Below are 21,185 nucleotides of genomic sequence, written 5' to 3'. Positions count from 1 at the left end.
GTGTCACTAAATGTAAACATCACGTTTTCTTGTTTAGGGCTTTGGTTAATGTTTACAAACTAAATACATCCCCTGGCATACTGAAAGTGGGCATCGCTGCATTCTATCAGATAGTGTCCTTTGTTTGTGAGGACACACAGAGACATCCACCCACTCGCCAGTTCTTCACGTCCTGTATTGAGATCCTGGGTCAGGTATCGGTTTCAGGAGAACTTTGTTACATTATTTCAGCCTTAATTTCAAAACTTTAGGATGTTTTCTCAAATTATGTTTAATTTAAATGTACTTTTTTTCACGTGAATCACTTACCTATTTTATGTAATACAGACTATATAAAGTGTGTCTTTGACTATAGGTTTTTATCCGGGACGTCCGATCAGAATGTAAACACATGCTGAAGACCATCCTGCTCAACAGACACCTATGTAACCTGCTCTCACCGTACTTCACCCCAAACGCCTCCCCTGCAGAGCTGGTCTCTCTGTACGAGGAAGTGGTCAACACCCTTCACATAGACAGCGGTGATGTCATATTCATGCTCCTCACAAAAGTAATTCGCCTTCATTGAATAATGCTTTCAATGTTTGTCAGACAAGTTGCATTTGAAACTATTATGTGATACAAAGAATTTGTAAAAAACACTTTTCTTACAGAGATTTTTTTTTCCCTGCTCCATTTGGAGGAAGCACTGTTTTGTTCAGAATTATGTGAAATGGTGCTGTCATATCCTTTAACAGGATTTTGTTAGCATATTCCCAAACTATTCCCGTTTTTGTGCAGAAATAGCGGGTGCATCAAAACCGTCGCATTTAATTGTATATGATTTATGCTGGATCCTTCCTGTGGCCCTCTGAGACTTTGATTGCTCTACTTTTTGCTCTTGAATGTGCAGCTCATGTTTGCATATAATAATCTGTTCTGTGCTTCTAGTTTGACTTGACTCAGTGGCTGTCGGCGACGCAGCCTCTGTTCTCTGAGCGTAGCCGGCTAATGGCAATCATCCATCAGGCTCTGTGCACCTGTGGGCTGGAACCTGAGGCAGAAGTCCTCATGCCCTTCAACATCTTCTGCAAGCACTGGAATGAACTGCTGCTTTACCAGTTTCCAGACCACTACAGTGACTTTCTTCGTCTGCTCATGCAGAGTATGACTTTCCTTTTCTTTGACCTAGACAAATTAGTTTTTTGGATTTGGTTGGGTCTATGTTGTATTTTCTCATTTAATCACCTCAGACAAACAGTTATTTTATTTTAATATACTTGAACAAATGCCATCGCACACCTGTAGGTGATAGGTGCGTAGGAAAGGAAGACCAAGCTTGGTCGACAATCTACAAATAGGAATTCCCGCACACTATCAGTACTTGCAAATAAAACTTTAATTTAGCGGCAAGATTTCGGTCTTACGACCTTCATCAGGCATATACAAATTTACAAACTCATCCTATTTAAAATACACACATGACCAATCAACAAAGCTCCACCTGTAACCACTTAAGCTCATTGATGATCTATAATTGACAACACGTCATCAAACAGTTACAACACGTAATTGTACACAGTTACAAACATACTTGAAACCAATACATTTAAAAAACAAAAAAAAACACACATTATAACATCACATTAAATAATGCTTCATCATTCATACCTGTCAAGTGCATTCACTCTAGTGAAGTTCAACCCTGCAGTTTCCCCCACTTGATAGGGTATGCTTGCCTCTGAAGGTTTGGACTGGATTTTACTCAATGACCAGGAATCAATTCTTTCTTTTCTTTCTTTTATTTGAAAGTTGTCATGGCCACAAGCAGGTAAAAAACCTTAAACACAAACAAGTAAATCAAGAAAACACATAATAAACCCAAGTAACCATAATAAAACATCACCATCCAAAATCAAAAACTTAAATTTAAACACTAGAAAATCAGTCTTAAAAATAAGTAAAATTTGAAGACACTTTTAAAGCATTGCTCAAATGATTTAACCTTAATTTCTAGCAGCTTTAACCCTCTACAAACACAATCCCACACTTCCAGTTTGCACCCTTTTAAAACTTTACAATACGTTACTTTTAACCATGCTTTCAATCTTCATGATGTTAAATGTATAACACTTAGCTTACAATTCAACCACATGATTTTATACACACATTTTACCCCAAGTATAATTATATGATTCACTTTAATATTAAAATCCACCACACTGCACAAACAAATGCTCACCGGCTCCTTCCTTGTTCAAACAAGCTTTAGTCCTGCAGTCTCATTTTCCCAGTTCCTCCACACATCTTCCCAGCCTGCTTACTATCCTGTGAGTGACTCCAAATCCCCTAATTTCCAGATCCTTCCCACCTGGTGACTAACTAGCTGACTGCAGCTGGGCACCACACCCAGCACCAAAGCACCCAGGCAAAAAAGGGCGTGGTCTGCAGCTCAGCTCGACACCTCCCACTCGATCTTCCCACGGAAACCGCTTGAGAGATCGCACAGTGAACTAGTAGTCAGAGATTTCCTCCTGGACTCCCAGCCTGCTCCTCCACTGGCAGTAGGACCACCAACCATCGAACATCCCGGTGAAGAATTGTGGACTGAAGGTCCCCCCGAATACTGGAGACGCGATGCTTGGATGCAGGAAATTTGGATGATAATGTTACAGGCCTCACCTCTGGAATACAGGAGCTCGCCACAACTCTAATATTCACATCCCGTACAATGTTTCTGGAGTCAGGGTTGACACTGATGACTCTTCCAAGCTTAAAGTGGCCCCTCAATGCATTCTGATCGCAGAGCCACACAATATCTCCAATTATGACATTCCTCTGTGCAGTGTGCCACTTGCTCCTCACAAAAAGATTAGGACCAGCAAGTTGGCTCCAGGATCTCCAGAATTTGTTGACCTGATGCTGCATTTCCTGGAGTCTCTTATAGGGATAACTTGTGAAGTCAAATGTTTTCCAATCACCACTTGATGATGCTCGTCCCAGCAGGAGTGTATTGGGCGTGATGTACTGCACTGTATCTTCAAGGCTCTGCACCCTGGCATCAATGGGCCGCTCATTCGCCAGATTAGCGGCGAGCTGAAGTGTCGTCTGAAACAGAGCCCTGACTCTCTTCCCAGACTCTGGAACGCCTTCTTCACTATCCGAACAGCTGCTTCAGCAGAGCCATTCCGATGAGGTGAATCAGCTGGCAGGATTTTCCAGTGCCAGTCAGTTCCATTTTGAGCTGAAGTATCCTCCACAGCAGACCTATCCAGGCTATCCAGGAACTGATACAACTCCTTCAGAACAGACTTGGCGCCAACAAAATTAGTCCCTGGATCAGACCATATCTTCTTAGGGTGGCCTCTAATTGCTGTGAACCTCTGATAAGCCATCAGGAAGCTTTCCGTTGACATTGTGTTGGCAAGCTCCGTGTGGATTGCTCTGCTGACCATACAGCAGAATACGCTCCCCAGGCTTTCATTTTGACTCTTTTCCTAACATCATCTTTGACCTGATAGGGTCCAAACAGGTCAACTGCTGTAAACTCAAACGGAGATGCTGGCCTGGTTCTCTCTTGAGGCAGATCTCCCATCACTTGCTGACATCTTCTCGCTCTGGCTTTCTTGCAGACCATACATTTCTCAATGACTTTTCGAGCAATTCTTCGTCCCTTGATGACCCATGCTTTTTTTCTCACCTTCATCAGAGTCGCAGCCACACCCTCGTGACCCTTGCTGTGAGCTTCCTGAACCAGCAATGTTGAAACCCAGGCGCTGCAAGGTAAGAGAGGGACACCAACTCTGTCTTCATTAAAGGCTTGGACTCGCCCACCACAAACTAGTAAACCAGTTTCTTCCTCTTTGAAGACTACCAGCCGGTCTATTGTGGTTGCTGGAAAGGTCACCCCCTCTTGTGTGCCAAGAAAAATATCTCTTGAAGCATCTTGGCGCTCTATCGTGGTGATGACCTCAGCTAAGGAAACCGCCTCCCACTTTGGATCTCCCAGGATCTTATTTTTAGCTGCAAAACATTTTGCTGCCCTCCAGACCCAGGCGATCGTCTTAACCAGGTGAGTCAGGTTGCTGAACCGTCCTTCATTCACCAGATTTCGAACAGCAGCACCAGCAGGTGGCCTTCGATGCTCCAGATCTGGTGGCTCCCTCTTCACCTGAGCTCTTGTGAGAGCCGCAGCAAATGATTTCTTCTGCATCCTTCCAACACTCTCTCTGGCAGCTGCGGATACATCCTTTGCAGACTTAATCGGCCAATCCTCAACTGGTAGAATCAGGAACTTTGGTCCTTTCTGCCATGGTGAATTTTCAGCCAACTCTTTTGGGCCAGCCCCACGAGTAATGATGTCAGCGATGTTTAGAGATCCAGGAATCCACCACCAATCCTGAAGTTGTGTGGTGGTCTGGATTTCTCCAATCCTGTTGCCAAAAAAGGTCTGGAAGCCATAGCTCTCACGTTGAATTGAACAAAGTACTGTTTGGCTATCAACAAGGTGGTACCACCGTCTGACTTGAATTCGACCATGTCGTTCAAAGTACCTCTTTAATCGGGGCGGCGAATACTGCCCCACATAGCTCTGCCTTGACTGCTTCCCCCTTGTGGTCTAGGGGAGCCAGCTTAGCTTTAGACTCCACCAGCCTCACTATCGGACCTTGGTCACAGTCCCACCGCAGATACAGGATGGCACCATAAGCATGATCACTGCCATCAGAAAAGGTAACTGCATCAGGCTTAGCTGGCCCGCTCAGGAACTCTAGGGAACTTGACTTTGCTCAGCTCAGCGTATTCTTCAAAAAGGCTGATCGCATCTTCTCTGAGCTTCTCTGATAGTGCAAGGTCCCAAGTGTCTCTGACGGTGCTACATTTGGGTTTGGCCTCTTGAAATGCTCTCCGAACCAAAATGGCTCCTTTCTGCTTTACAGGTGTCGTCAGACCAACCGGGTCATACAGCCCAGAAACTTGGCTAAGCAACTCTCGTCGTGTCAGTGGGTCTGGCGTCTGAGCTCTCACCTCTTCCAGTTTAAGGTCTTGGCCAAGTCTCATCTTTCTCTTCCTCTTTGAGAAATTTATCCCAACCATAACATTAAGCCTGTCATCCTCCAGGGTGTAGCCGAGGCCAAGAGCTTTGTTGTCCTCCTCCTTTAGCTAATTTGGCAGGATTATAGTCTCTGGAATAGCCACCTGCTCCGGTTTTCCAACAGACTCCTTCCTACTTTCACCAGAAAAGACCCACGGCTTTAACCTGAACCCTCCTGCCCCCAGGATCAGCTCCACATTTTCTGTGATGACTTTGAGCTGGTCCAAGTTGTTATGAGAGGTCAGGATATCGTCAACATAGCTGTCCTCCTCTAACACTCGACGTTCTTCCTCAAGATGGCTAAACTGGGGGAGATTCGCTGTCTCTCTAATGGCGAGTTGAGCTATACAACCTGCAGGCTTGTCACCAATGTTAACCCTTGTGACTGCATACTCGCCCAGCTCCTCCTCCTCAGAGTCACGCCACAGAAACCTATGCAAATGCACCTCCCGATTTTCAAGCCACACTGAATTGTACATTTTTCTTATGTCTCCCAAAGCCGCAAAACCTCCCCTCCGGAACCTGAGAAGCACAGCACGAATAGAATTGAGGACGTCGGGGCCCTTTAACAGGAGATCATTCAGACTCACCCCTCTGCACTTCTGACTACTGTTCCAAACCAGTCTCACCGGAGTTGTGACGGAGTGTGGGTTGGGTGCGATGAGGTGGCTAATGTACCATACAGGGCCAGTCCATGTCTGAAGGACGTCTTTAGACAACTTCATTGCGGCTCGGCGCTCGACCATCTCGTGAACTTGAGCAGCATAGGCAGCCTTCCACTCCGACTCCCTGGTCAGCTGCCTCTCAGTCCTGAAGAAAGTTGCCTCAACTGCACTCCTGTTGCTTGGTAATGTGGCTGGATCTTCTACCCAGGGGTACTTGGCGTGCCAGTGAGGCCTCTCACTGTGCTCATCAGCAGCTACATATGTGAGCCCATTCTTTACCACCTCCAGCTCCCTTTCTTCCGCGAGGGTCATTTCTTTGCCGCCTGGCTGGCAATTTCCACAGCGACAACCCCCACATTTCGGAATGCAGCCAGCACCGATACTATCCCATTTCCACCACTCGAGGAAGCTGGATGTAGTAGTTACACAACTGAATCCCTGAGGTTGCTGGCTTTGCTGACGATGAATGGGGACCACGCAGGTGTGTTCTTCATACTTCACTGCCGCAGTTCTCATAGACCTTGCGAAATGCGTTCTCGATGTGTGAGCTGATACAGTTAGCGCCTCGAACAACTCAGGATGGGTGCCAGCAACTGTCTTTCCCATTGGTCCGTCCCACAGCACAAGGTCCACCACCGTGCGGATTTTCTGCGTAGCCAGCTGGCCTTCCTTGTGACTTACAAGGAGATGGATCTCCCTCGGCCTTGCCAGGTCGCTGAGTGGAATGTCTGGGAAGAACTCTTGAAGCTTTTTAGCTGACACATGTCTTTGAATGTCTGCAATGCTGTCTAGGCCATAGCAAACAAGCTGATGGGATCTAAGAGTGCCTCTTAAAGTGTTGACCCGAATTTTCAGGAGGTACCGCTTTGTCTTAACAAAGACTTTCATGCCTCCTACACCATGGACTACAAGCGTGATGTCTTCACTTCTAAGATTGAGCCGACCTGCTGCCTCGTGGGTGATATAATTAGTATCAGAAGCTAAGTCTATGAGAGTCCCAATTTTCTGCCCAGCATTTGCTGTTACCTCCAACAGCATCATGATGACAGGCCACTCCGCTAGCCCGCTCTCTACCAGAAGACTTGAATGACTCTTTGCAACATGCGAGGTGCTCGCTGATGTATTACAGAATGCGTCCCGGCATTGTTGAGCTAATTCAGGTGAGAGTTTTCTGAAGAATTTCTCCTGAGCCTCGGTGTAATTCCTCCAGCTCTCACCTCCCACTGTGCTGTTTTTTCTTCTCCTCTGAGCCGTACTGTCTCTGGATGCCTCAGCCCTGGGACACAGATAGTAGTGATGGTCTGTGACTCCCTGCTCTCCACAATCGGGATTTCTGCACAGAAACAAAGTTTTGCAGTGATTACCCTCGTCATGGACCTCCAGACATTTCCAGCAGGCTCCCAGCTTCCGCACTGCGTCCTTCTTCTCTGTGAGCTTAAGCACACGGAACCGTTTGCAGAAGTACAGCTTCTTCTTATGCTTGATGTCCCCACAGACGACACATCCTGAGAGATTGCTACTTGACTGGTTTGAGGCTCTGGTTCTAGCTTGCCTTTGCTCCGGTCGGTTTTCTTTCCTCAGTGGCTCTTCATCCCTCAATTGATCCAGCTGTTCGTAGATACTCTCTTGACTCTTGAGAAAGGCCAGAAGACAGTCGAAGCGCTTCTCTGGGTCAGTACTGCTTCTCTCAGCCGCATAGAGAAGCCACTCTTTCTTCAGTGCATCCGGAAGCTTGTTTTCAATTGACTTTGTCACCAGAGGGTTCCTTAAAGCGCCAGTGTCACCAAGGTCACTCAGATCTTCAAGGGCCTTCTCCACAGCTTGGATGAGCTCAACAATTTTCTTGGGCTGGTGACCTCTGGCAGCTGGAAGTCTCTGGAGCTCCTCTACTATTTCAATAGCGATCGCAGTTTGGCTTCCGAACCGATTTTCTAGGACACAAAAGATGTCTCCTGCTGTACTATAATTCATCAATCGAAGATCTCTCATTACCTTCTCATCCAAACTGTCAAGAAGCTGGAACTTTTTGACTTCTTTTGAACCAGTGGGTTCTCCTTGCCTCTGGAGGGCCTCCCAGTCCCTTTTCCAGCGATGAAAGTCTCGCCTGATGCCAGTGAACTTAGGGAGGGAAGTAGGCTTCAGTCTAACGACTGCTGTTGGATAGTTGATAGAAGCTGCACTCACAACTCTTTCGGCGTCTTTTTCAGCTTTTGCTTGAATGAACTCTGCTTTTCTTGACATTAACTCAGGGATGATCTGCTCAAGATTTCTGACCCTCAGCTGAAAATCTTTCCGTTCAGCAGGGGGAACCCAACACTTCCACTGTGTGTGCAGCTCTTTTGCCCTCTTGACCAGTTTTTCCATGTAATCAAACATGAAGTCAAAACTCTCTTTATTCCCACCAGATCCAAAGGACACCACACACTCTACTTTTTCCTCTGCAACCTTTAATGCCATCGTCAGTTCCTCTTCTCCAAAGTTTGCCCAGAGTGTCTTTTGAATAAGCTCCTTGAGCTCGTTCAGTCTCATCTCACACTCACTTTTAGTTTTCCCGATGTCGGCCTTTTGCTGCTCATTCAACCTGGGAACTTCTTCGGAATCAGTATCCAGCTTTGCCTCTACAAGGTACTGGGCCTCTACATCATCGTTGGCTTCCATGACCTTGTTGGCCTCAATTATGAGCTTTTTGAAACTGTCCCTGAGCTCCTCTTCAGGTGTGATGCCATGCATCCGGACTACATTGTTAGCCAGTCGTGAGAATTGCCGCTTTGCGGATGTCCTATTAGCTTTAAGCTGCTCCAGGGTCTTTGAGTCAGCCATCTTCTTTTCAGCAGGATTGGGTGAGATGATTTCCTGTTTTATCAGGCCAGGCTGGTTGCTGTTCAGGATCCTCTATTCCAGTCTTCACAGCAGTTTTTTACTGTCAAGTGCATTCACTCTAGTGAAGTTCAACCCTGCAGTTTCCCCCACTTGATAGGGTATGCTTGCCTCTGAAGGTTTGGACTGGATTTTACTCAATGACCAGGAATCAATTCTTTCTTTTCTCTCTTTTATTTGAAAGTTGTCATGGCCACAAGCAGGTAAAAAACCTTAAACACAAACAAGTAAATCAAGAAAACACATAATAAACCCAAGTAACCATAATAAAGCATCACCATCCAAAATCAAAAACTTAAATTTAAACACTAGAAAATCAGTCTTAAAAATAAGTAAAATTTGAAGACACTTTTAAAGCATTGCTCAAATGATTTAACTTTAATTTCTAGCAGCTTTAACCCTCTACAAACACAATCCCACACTTCCAGTTTGCACCCTTTTAAAACTTTACAATACGTTACTTTTAACCATGCTTTCAATCTTCATGATGTTAAATGTATAACACTTAGCTTACAATTCAACCACATGATTTTATACACACATTTTACCCCAAGTATAATTATATGATTCACTTTAATATTAAAATCCACCACACTGCACAAACGAATGCTCACCGGCTCCTTCCTTGTTCAAACAAGCTTTAGTCCTGCAGTCTCATTTTCCCAGTTCCTCCACACATCTTCCCAGCCTGCTTACTATCCTGTGAGTGACTCCAAATCCCCTAATTTCCAGATCCTTCCCACCTGGTGACTAACTAGCTGACTGCAGCTGGGCACCACACCCAGCACCAAAGCACCCAGGCAAAAAAGGGCGTGGTCTGCAGCTCAGCTCGACAATACCCTTAGGAGATAAAGTCTGAAGTGTGAAAATCCAAAAAAGTTCACGTCTCAACAGGAGCAATTCAATGTCGCCCCAATGTCTGTGATTACTTGTGTTTCTACTTATGTTGTTTATTTGATCCTTTGTCCATGTGGGTTAGGTTATGTGGGGAAAACGTCACGTCAATTAAAACAAAGAATTAGTGAACATAAGAGCTCTATCAGAAGAAAAGATGTAAATTATCCAGTTGCAGCTCATTTTTTAGCCTGTAATCACTATGTTTCCTCTTTACGCTTTTGTGGTATTGAAAAAGTGAATGTGCCACCTAGAGGGGGTGACATTGAATTGCTCCTGTTGAGACGTGAACTTTTTTGGATTTTCACACTTCAGACTTTATCTCCTTAGGGGTATGAATGATGAAGCATTATTTAATGTGATGTGTTTAAAAAAAAAAAATGTATGTATTGGTTTCAAGTATGTTTGTAAAACTGTGTACAATTACATGTTGTAACTGTTTGATGACGTGTTGTCAATTATAGATAATCAATGAGCTTAAGTGGTTACAGATGGAGCTTTGTTGATTGGTCATGTGTGTATTTTAAATAGGATGAGTTTGTAAATTTGTATATGCCTGATGAAGGTCGTAAGACCGAAACCTTGCCGCTAAATTAAAGTTTTATTTGCAAGTACTGATAGTGTGCGGGAATTCCTATTTGTAGATTTTAATATACTTGCAAATCTCAGATTTTCGGGTCGCAATCATTCATTTTTGCGATTGTATTTGCATTAGACGTTATGCTGTGTGTTATCAAATTTCTATACAATTTTTGTTGCAAAATATTATTATTTGCTAAATCATATGTATATGTATGCAGACTAAGTATATATCAGTCCAGACCTGCATTTGTAGATTTGATTATCTATGGATTTCTGCCATAGTAGTTTTTCATGTGACTAAGTGTCCTGCTTTCACCTTATTTTAGTAGTTTACCATGATGTTTCTTTTCATAATTCATAAATATTCAATTTAAACGTCAAAGATTACATATGAAGAGTTTGCTATAATTGAAAATGTACTTAAAGTAATTTAAAAAAAAATGCAATTTCTCCTTGGAAAAATTGGCATTGTCCACCTTCCTGCAGGCTCTTCTGAGCAGCTTCTCAGTCCAGACTGTTGGAGAACGTCACTAAGAGTGCTGGGCTGTTCTCCTCATCCTAAGATGAAGACAAACAAACCCCGCTCAATCCTTCTTTCTCCTCAACAGGTAACACAAAACACTCTTATTTTAAACTATTTCTTTGACATACAGGTGAAACTCGAAAAATTAGAATATCGTGCAAAAGTTCATTTATTTCAGTAATTCAACTTAAAAGGTGAAACTATTATATTATATAGACTCATTACATGCAAAGCGAGATATTTCAAGCCTTTATTTGTTATAATTTTGATGATTATGGCTTTCATAATTACTGAAATAAATGAACTTTTGCACGATATTCTAATTTTTTGAGTTTCACCTGTATACAAAACATATTTTAACTGGCATACTCTATTTGTGTTAAATACTTCGAACTGAAGCAATGCATTACAATAATATAATGTTTTTTTTAGGTGGATGAAACAATCGAGTGGCTCTCAAAGTTCTTCCTGAAGCTCCGTCTGTCTAATGCGGACTTCAGGAGCTTTGGTCTTCTCTCAAAATGGGGGCCGTACATTGAGGAAGTCAAGGTGTTTTGTGAAGATCTGATTACCTACGTCATTTATCTGGAATTAAACAATTGCAGCAAAGAACCAGTAGGAAGTCCAAGACTGGTCAAAGGTACAAATTTATATTTCTTTGCAACTATATATTTACAACTATACAGATATAGAAGTACACTATCGTTCAAAATTTTGGGGTCCGTAATATTTTTTACAAATTTAATAAAGGCTGCATTTACACTGTCTTGATGCCCAAATCCGATTTTCTGACTATATCCGATTTTTTGGACGACCCGCTTACATCATCTTTTAAAAGTGACCCGTATCCGATTTTTGCATTTACACTATACACTGCTGAAACTACCAAATGTAGACGTTCTGACCCGGAAAAGGAAGTAAAACAGCACGAAATGCAATGGATGCAGATGCAAGTAAAATTATCCAGTGTTTTGCTTTCCACAATATTTTGAAAACTCAGCAAAACATTGGTCTCGTACGGCGGAGAAAAAAGAGGAGAGCCCTTGTTGGCACTGTAGCCACGAACGCTTAAAACCGTGCCTCCCCATATCTCGTGAAATGTCTTCAAACACGGATTTATTTCTGTAACAACCCTGCATTTTGCCAGCACTCTTCGCCCCAAATACTCAAAAGACATGAAACCTCCACATTGCTCCACTGTGTGTATCCTTCGTCCTCCATCGCGCCTATAATAAGTCATGTGATCTCAGTTGGTGGTGTCCATCTGAGTTAACGTCATTTACTGGGGAATATCCGTTTTGTCTCCTTACATGGCAGACGCAAATGCACGTATCCGATTCATATCCGATTTATTACCACATATGAGTGAGGCCTGAATCCGATCTGAGAAAATCGGAATCCATGCGTTTTTTTCCTGCTTACACGTTCACCGGTCATATCCGATCTGTGTCACATGAGAGGAAAAAATCGGATTTGGGTCACTTGAACCATGCAGTGTAAATGGGGCCTAATACTTTTATTCATCAAGGACATATTAAATTGATCAAAAGTAACAGCAAAGACATTTATAATAAAAGATTCAAATAAATGAAGTTATTTTGAACTTTCTATTCATCAAATAATTCTAAAAAGAAATGTATCACTTGTTTTGCAAAAATAATATGCAGCACAACTGTTTTCAACATTGATTAAAAATAATAAATGTTTTTATATTAGAATGATTTCTGAAGGATCATGTGACACTGAAGACTGAAGTAATGATGCTGAAAATTCAGCTTTTACATGACAGGAATAAATTACACTTTAAAATATGTTAAAATAGAAAACAGTTCTTTTAAATTGTAATGATATTTCACAATATTATTGTTTTACTGATACTTTGATCAAATAAATGCAGAAATATAATTTAAAATAAAATGCATGATGTGTCAAGCTGCAGTAGGAAAGCAATAACCCGTAAATGGTTGCATGTTGACCCTCCAACAAAGGATCAATTTATATTATATCAAATTTAACAAGTTTTGGAAAAAAATGGATTATGTACGTAAACCATTGAGGAAAGTGTGATATTGTATATCACATTGTAGCATCCATGATAACTTTTTGTGTTCTTTGTTCCAAAAAAAAGAAAAAGAGATGTTGCATAGTCACTATTTGTACACTCAAATTGTTTAATATTATATCCTTTTCTCCTTAATGTAGCTCTTGAGAACCTTCATGCAAAAATGGCCAAACTCTTTAAACCATGGATTCTGGTCCTTGAAACTGACAACACTAGGTATGCTTTGATGTGGCTCAGTGGTTTGGTTATAATAACACTGATGACAGAAGTGATGAGTAACAACTCTCTTGTGTATGTCACAGTCATCCCCGCTGTTCTCCATGGCTTGAATCTGATGCCGCAGCTGCAGCAAGCTTAGTGAGCTTATATGCCTGCTTGGTGGAGACTTTACATGAGAAATTCAAAGGTAAACATCCTCCGAGAACAGAAAAACACACAAGTCAGGATTCATTCAGCCGTTTTTGCTCAATTATATATTTTTTACCGTTCATTTCATGTGATCAGAATACATTTCTAAATCCATGTTTTTGTTGCAGATCGCTTGTTGCCAGGACAAAGAGGAGCTCTGTGGCTTCATCTCATGCATTACTGTGAGACCTGCACATCTCCCAAGATGCCAGAGTACCTGCTGTACACCTACCACACTGAGTACAGCCGTTTGCCATGGAAGGACCTGCATCCAGATCAGACACTAATGAACCAGTTTTTCAATGTGAGAGACTTTAAAATCTCATGTATTACTTGAGCTTGGTTGAGGGTCTCTAGAATTTTGAGGAGTGTTGTGTGATGTTTCAAAACTATCTAGACCTATACACACTACCATTCAGACAATTGGAGTCTCTTATGTCATAAGTCTCTTATGCTCACCAAGGTTACATGTATTTGATTTAAGAAAATACAGTAAAATCAGTAATATTGTGAGATATTGAATCCTTTTAATCCTTCTAAGGTTTTAACAGGCTCACTCATACAAACTGGATACTTTAATAGATCATTGTCAATCATTTAATTTCATGATGTTCAGGTGGAGCGGGGAAGTCCAAAGAGTTGTTTCCTGTTTATGGGAGAGCTGCTGTGTGAGGTGAACTGGGTGAGTGTATTGAGTGACTCTCTCAGCCCCCAGCTGAACCCCTCAGCTCAGACGATGGTGGTCTCTGTCCTCTACCTGATGGTGTTTCTGGCCAAAGAGGATCTCAGCAAACCTGTGAGTGGTCACCTGTTTGCCCTAATCATCTTCAACGGTGCCTATTAGTGGTTAATGTATTGTGGTTTACTTCTACAGGAGTCTTCTGTCGTCACTCTACTGGACCAATCAGCTTCTCTGCCTTGGCACCTAGTGGATTTTCCTTCTTATCAAAATGTTATGCGCTATGTTAGCACACATTACCCAGCATCCCTTGTTCTCAGTAATGACGCTACTTCACAACAAGTCATCAGATTGCTTAGAATGGCTGCTGGATTTGGGCCGACCACACAAGTGTTACATCATAAGGTTAGATGACACATTATTGTCAAATCCATGTTTGCACACTATACATTAGTGAAACGTACAACTACATCTTTATAGCATCATGATGTGCTGCTGCTGTGTGTTTTGTGTCTGTTAGGACATGACTTTAAAGTGCCAAGCCTTCCTTCATCTAATGGTGCAGTTCCTGGTCTCTCTGGATCAAAATGGGCACATCAGTCTTGCATCTCTGGAGACAGAAATGGAGAAATTACTGGAGTACATTGTCATTTTCAACCCTCCTGGTGAGGAGAAACTTTGTTTCATTGCTATTTCACATTCATTTTCTTGCTACGTCCCTCAGCAGGTGACTCAATAATACTGCATACGCATAATTTGTAGTTCTCTGTACCACTGGGTCGTAAAGGAATAAAAGCAGTTGTTTGCCTCAGAAGTGCTTAGGCTGTGTTCACACTGCACACAGTTCTGGATTGTTTTTCAGATCCAGTCTTTTAGATTGATTTATTGTACTGTCATTTAGAAGATGACAAAATCAGATCAGTTTGTTCATTCATTACCCAGTGCATCGGTTGCCATAGTAAATGACATAGGCATTTGCACAATCCCCAGATTGGGGGAAAAAAGTAAGAAACGAGTGTATTCAGACAGATATAGGCACTACTGTGCATTATGAATGCAGCTCTTGCCTAAAACTTTTGGAAAATGATCTACTGGTTAGTATGCTTGAGTACGCCAATTAACTCTGTTTGGCATGCTAGAGAATGCTATATATTTATATTTCTAGCATATATATATATGTACATAGAATTTGTGCAGCAATCTCTGAATTAGCCCTAGTGTCTGCTGTTCACTTTCCATGCTAAACCTGAAATTCAATTTTACCATTCAAACTGAAACGCATTTCCAAAAATCTGATTTTATTTGAATTTCAAACTAAATACGTTATTTATTTATTTATTTTTTTGTTTTTTGTTTTTGTTAAACATGCTGTTTAGACTACAAAAAGCTTTAAATAGGTTTCAGTCACACTTAAAAAAAAAAAGTTTACTCCCTGTCTGAAGCCTGAGAGTTGAAGTCTGAATAATATTGGGGGTGTAAAATGGAGAATCCTTGGTCAAATTTGACAAAGATTTATATTTATCTAGTGTGTCAATTTCTGTGATTTCTAGCATTTATTCAATTATCTTACATCCCAAGGCTGATTTTAACTTTTAACAAGCTACACTACAGTTAAGAAGTTTGGTGTCGGTACGAGTGTCTTATTCTTCACCAAAGCAGTATTTATTTGATAAATAAAACAAAACTGTTGTATTGTTTTAAATTACTTTGTACTATTTTTATATATTTTAAAATGTAATTTATTTCTGTGATGACAAATCTGAATTTTCAGCATTAGGATCAGGATTCAGGATCAGTCTTGAGTCTCACATGATCCTTCAAAAATCATTCTAATATGCTGATTTTGTGCTCAAGAAACATTTCTTATTATTGCCCATGTTGAAAACAGTTGAGCTGCTTATATCTGCGGAAAGCTGGAACACATAACAGGCTGAACTGATGATCTTAATGTGTTTCATCCTCGCATTCAGAGACAGACCTCCAGCAGCGGCATATGGCCACCTGCAGTCTGTTTGCTGAGATGCTGACTCTTCTGAATGAAGCTGGCATGTCTACAGCAGAGGGACTCGGCACTAAACTCCACTCCTGGGTGGAAAAGCGAGCTCGGGGTCCTTTGGTTCTCCCCCTCCTAACCGCTGCGTGCAGATGCCTGGCCTCAGTGCGTCATATGACACGCACCACTGAGGCCTGTATTCTCTCCTACTTCACTGACGGTAATAATAGCTTGTACTTGTTCTGGGCTTAGTCACAGATTTTAAATGTTCTGTCTGCGTAAGCCTTTAGGAATTATTCCTCTCCCTAATCACAATGTTAGGAGGACCATAAAAGCAAACCTCTGGGCTGAATTTGCATGGTTTTCTATTACAGTACCATTAAAGATTACAGTGAGTTTTAGTTTCTTATAAAACTGTCGAAAATGTCCACATTGTCTACTAGTATCTTGTGTGTCTCTTTCAGGTGGGTGTGCTGATCAGTACTCTGGTTGGGGGCCCATCCTTGTCTCTCTTCAGGTTCCTGAGCTGACTGTTGAGGACTTCATCCAGGAAAGCCTGAGCCTGGGAAGTTACCTCACACTGTACGTCTACATCCTCCAGAGGCTCAACCTTGAGCAAACCCTCCTGAATGAGAAGAAGACCTTAGTGCTGCTCAACACGTGGATCAGTCAGGTCTTCCCTAGGTAATGTGCACATTATCACATATAGTGGCATTGTGTTCTTTCTAGGGCTGTCAGTTAAACACGTTATTAACGGCGTTAACGCAAACCCATTTTAACAGTGTCAATTCTTTTATCGCGCGATTAACGGTCTTTTTGGCCTAGCAAACTTTGTAGTTTTTTTCACATGCTTTTGCAACAGGACGCAGCATGCGCTATGAAACCCATTCATTTCAATGGCTTGCGCCACGCGAGGACGTTTTGTTCCTTCGTCAAACAAAGCGCAAGCGGATCTAGCTAGACCGGAAACAAAACAACAGGCGTGCAAAAGTTTAAATCATTTTTTTACAGTAATTTTATGGTTTAAGATGTTACCATAAACATATTCCCCCCCCCCCATATGATTAATTACACAATAATATTAATTATATATAAAGTGTATATAAATTATATTTAAAAACCCTGCAGATAGCCTTGTATTCATGACCTAAGTGAGTGTGTCGTCTGTTCCTGCAGTGGTCCAGCTGATGAGGCAAAGCTGTTTTTATGGTGGCATAAATTCTTGGAGCTTCTGCAGATCCAGGTGGACCAAGAGGACACCTGCACACTTGACACTCTGATTCTCACCTTAATGGCGTTCCAGAACAGTCTGGCCCAACTTAGTGAAGAAAGACTGAATTCAGGCATTCTGGGAGCCATCGGCCTTGGGAGGAAATCGCCCCTTTCTAGCAGGTGAGAGAAGTTTTAGAGTTGTTGAAATACTACTAGAAGTAAAATTTTGGTTTGACGTCCAGATCGGAAGTAAAAGGTAACTGCTCTCCATTAAAGCTCATGAAAGTAGAATTGTGTGAATTTGCATGCCTCACAATTTCATTTCTTACTCTATTTCAGGTTTCGGGTGTTGGCACGCAGCATGTCAGCATTTCTCCTGGTTCAGGTGCCCTCAGAGAATCAGCTGCGTCTTCATCAGGGCACAGAGCTGCAGCTCTCAGCTAAAGCCCAACAGGTAATGCCGAGTTCAGACTGCACGATTTTCAAAATAATCGGGTCACTGTTGTTTTCACACTGCATGACTATCTGGGGTAACATTCAGTTGCTGCTGTGTTCACACTGCACGATGGATCGGCGACAGGAGGTTTCACACTGCATGACTTTACAAAAGAAAGAATCGCCGACAACTTCTGCCTGGTCCGCAAACTACGTTTCACAACCAAACAAACACGAGAAGTGATAGGGAAATAATGGAAGATCACGCGTGCGTGAGACCGGAGTTCTCGCGCGACACTGAATTTGTTATTAAAAATGATAACCTACAAGAAGATTGCGATCCAAATTGTCTGTGCACTGATTAGCGGAAATGAAAAAAAAAAAAAAAAAAAACAGTTTATGCAGGAAATGGTTGGGCAGACGAGGGGAGCAAGGACTGTGTTTTGCAAAGAGAGTTGGGGGTAAATAAATAATTTTGCAAATGACGTCCTGCTGTTGCTGCTGGTCACGCAAATGTTTGTGCTTTGTTTCTGTTTGATATAATTGTAAATATAGGCCTATCTATTAAAATACTGATATTCTGGTCTATAACTCCTCCTCCTCCTCCTCCCTGTATCTTGCTCTCTCGTTGGCTGTCGGTCATCGCCGATGTAGTTTTCAGTCAGAACACATTCACACAGCAGGATTGTGAATCGCCGACAGGTCCAGATATTTAGCATGCCAAATATCTCACGGGCGTCGGCGACTCGTCGGCGATTCTCTCAGATCGCGTCTTTGCTCATTCACACTGCGTGATTGTCACTCGCGTGAACGAGCACCAATTTGCCTGTGATTTCGGGCATTTGTCGGCGATTTCTCAAAACCTGTCGGCGAGCCAAAATCGGGGCTAAAATCGTGCAGTCTGAACTCTGAACTCGGCATAAGAGTTTCCAGGGAAAGGGATAAAAGTGTGACGTCATCAACAGGCAAGACGTAAAAATTAGTGCATCAAGTTGATTTCTGTGCAGCAGCAGCATGTGCTCACAGCAATGTCTGTGAATGTATTGGCTCAGTACGTGCTCTGCAGCAGCAGCGGTGTAACAGATCTATTCCGCCAAGACCAAATACATTAACATTGCTGTATTTATTACCATTACCATGCCAATCTCTCAGAGAGTTGTCATGACAGAAATATAATTAATGTAATATAATATTTTCTTTTGTGTGGCTTTCTGATGGTTAGAAGGGGATATGTTTTAGATATTTTAGAATGTTTACTCTCTGTCCTCAGGCCTTATCTGTACTGGAGGCGATGCTGAGTAATAAGCAGTATTCAGAGCTGCATGTGTCTGTGAACCAGGCCTGTCAGTTCATCAAGTACTCAGATCACTGTCTGCGTGACAGCAACAGCCTTTTGACCCTGCTGGTCAATGCGCTCTACACTGACCTGCATTACCTGGACATCATCCGTTAGCTATAACCTCAAAACAAGATTCAACGCCTGCTGTCAAGCTTTGTGAAACCCTCCAAAAACTCCCGGAGAACAACGCTAACTCCAGATGAGACGATAGAGCGCTCTTTGTTGAGAATCAATGCAATGAGCTTCTCACATTAAACCCTCTTAGGTGTTTTCTGGAAAAGGACAGAATAGCGAGGAATGCATTAAAATCATGATTTTAGACACTGAGACAGTGGTCATTTTTTAAACTGTGCTTAATGTTATAAAAAACAGTACACAAATTTTCTTTCGTTCTCACATTATTATCGTGCTTGCCCCTTTTTTTCCTAAAATGCCATCCTTTAAAGGTTTAGTTCACCCAAAAATGAAAATTCTGTCATTAATTAATTACTCACCCTCATGTCATTCCAAAGCTGTAAGACTTTCGTTCATCTTCAGAACACAAATGAAGATATTTTTGATCAAATGAGAGCTTTCTGACCCCACATAGGCTGCAACTCAACTGACACTTTGACGCTTCAAAAAGTGATTAAAGAGATCGTAAAACTAATCCATATGAATTGAGCGGTTTAGTCCGAATTTTCTGAAGATACACGATCGCTTTATACGATGACAGATTTAATTTAGGCTTTTATTCACATATAAACATTCATCTACTCACAGATCAGTTGTGGTAAATGGAAGCTCAAGCATGTTTGCTTGATATGCAAGAACCAATGAGGTTTGTTCTTTGTGTGTTACGCAGGTTCGGTTGAGCTTCTGTTTATGTTCGCTGATCAATGTTTATATGCGAGTAAAAGCCTAAATTAAATCTGCTAATCAAATACGGAAATCGATCGAGTCTCTTCATAAATCTTTGGACTAAACCGCTTAATTCATATGGATTAGTTTTACGATCTCTTTATGAACTTTTTGAAGCGTCAAAGTGGTAGTTGCGTAGCTGTCAATGGAGGGACAGAAATCTCTCAGATTTCATCAAAAAGATCTTCATTTGTTTTCAGAAGATGAAATAAATTCTTACGGGTTTGCAACGACATGCGGGTGAATAAAAGATGACAGAATTTTCATTTTTTTTTCATTTTTAAGGCAGTGTTTCTCAACTCCAGTCTTCAGGACTAATCTATCAGAATGTTTTTGATGTCTCTCGCTAATTAAAACACCGGTCACTAATTAACCCATCAGCTAGTTAGTTAAATAGAGAGATATCTTAAACATTCTGGAGGGTGGGTCCAGAGGACTGAAGTTGAGAAGTATCCAAAGTTTCAGCTTTTCAGACCAGAAATAACACACAAGCAAACGTGCATATTGTTCATAGTCTCATAATAATATTGTAGTCATTTATATAATTTATCTTGGAGTGGTTGAGGGTTTTATGAAGCATGTATGAGGATGTTTTGGACCTCCCATGCTGCAGGAGTTTTGGTGATATCTGATGATAATCATCTGAATCACAGTCGCAGAGTATCTATACCTCATTTAGCATTTTTCTCCCATTTGATTTGCACAACATAAATGCTGGTGATTTTACAAAATATATATATTTTTTTTGTAAATGGTAAAATGGTAAATGGACTGCATTTATATAGCGCTTTTACAGACCCAATGGCCACCAAAGCGCTTTACATTTGCCTCACATTCACCCATTCACACACTCATTCATACACTGACGGACATATATTTGTGAATATATGTTTTTGTAATGTGCTTTTTAAAAAGTACATTCCTTATGAGCTCATGAAAATAAATCAATAATGGTTGGTCATCTACATTTCGATGTGAAGAAGTGAATGTTTTAGAGGCTCATCTTTCTCACTGTTATCTTTTTGTTTGTATGGAGTATAAACTTTTGGTCTGGCCAACAATGTCTAAACAAGATGAACTGCTCCAGCATGTGATCTGCCTGATAAGTGCACTTAATTTTTAAATACAGAAGTGCTCCGTTAAAGAACATTCACAATTTTGACATCAAACATTCCTTTCTCCTTTTAAAAACTTTATTTCTCCACAGAAAAATGGCTGTTATAAAAATCATTTTAGAACTAATATTAATTAGAAAATCTATTTCTGCGATTCTATTGCCAGCATGTTGGTATTTCCATATTTGGTTGCAGTTTTTATTGACTTAAGATTTTTGGTCAGCACTTCTGGGGATTCACTGCATACTTTTATTATACAGTCAGAGGTCATTTTCCATACTTTCTCATACCACAGAATTCACTGGTTTCCATAATACTGCAGAAGAAACACGTTCATAGTTATAGATGTTTAGATCCTCCCCAGACAAACCGATGCGCAAATTATAAAATAAAATTAACATGATGTATGTATTGTCATTGACATTGTCAT

At 41.5% G+C, this 21,185-nt stretch overlaps 1 protein-coding gene across 4 annotated transcripts in view; it reads left to right on the top strand.

Moving 5' to 3' along the window:
* Positions 1-19,063, top strand: part of epg5 (ectopic P-granules autophagy protein 5 homolog (C. elegans)) — a 39,152-nt gene extending 20,089 nt beyond the window's left edge. For all 4 annotated transcript variants that reach the window (XM_056270046.1, XM_056270047.1, XM_056270048.1 and 1 more), the window contains exons 30-45: positions 38-194; positions 356-550; positions 931-1,144; positions 10,576-10,697; positions 11,045-11,252; positions 12,815-12,890; positions 12,977-13,080; positions 13,211-13,386; positions 13,699-13,878; positions 13,957-14,166; positions 14,282-14,426; positions 15,732-15,974; positions 16,219-16,438; positions 16,931-17,146; positions 17,306-17,420; positions 18,672-19,063. In XM_056270046.1, coding sequence (XP_056126021.1) covers positions 38-194; positions 356-550; positions 931-1,144; positions 10,576-10,697; positions 11,045-11,252; positions 12,815-12,890; positions 12,977-13,080; positions 13,211-13,386; positions 13,699-13,878; positions 13,957-14,166; positions 14,282-14,426; positions 15,732-15,974; positions 16,219-16,438; positions 16,931-17,146; positions 17,306-17,420; positions 18,672-18,854 — 2,764 coding nt within the window. In that variant the 3' untranslated portion in view covers positions 18,855-19,063. The remainder of the gene's footprint in view (positions 1-37; positions 195-355; positions 551-930; positions 1,145-10,575; positions 10,698-11,044; positions 11,253-12,814; positions 12,891-12,976; positions 13,081-13,210; positions 13,387-13,698; positions 13,879-13,956; positions 14,167-14,281; positions 14,427-15,731; positions 15,975-16,218; positions 16,439-16,930; positions 17,147-17,305; positions 17,421-18,671) is intronic.
* The last annotated feature ends 2,122 nt before the right edge of the window (positions 19,064-21,185 follow it).

This window comes from Rhinichthys klamathensis, unplaced genomic scaffold (genome assembly GCF_029890125.1).
Source record: "Rhinichthys klamathensis goyatoka isolate OS25496 unplaced genomic scaffold, OSU_Roscu_1.1 h1tg000296l_1, whole genome shotgun sequence".
NCBI classification, from domain to species: Eukaryota; Metazoa; Chordata; class Actinopteri; order Cypriniformes; family Leuciscidae; genus Rhinichthys; species Rhinichthys klamathensis.
Note: the sequence above shows the minus strand (reverse complement) of the source record. Positions and strands in the feature narration are given on the sequence as shown.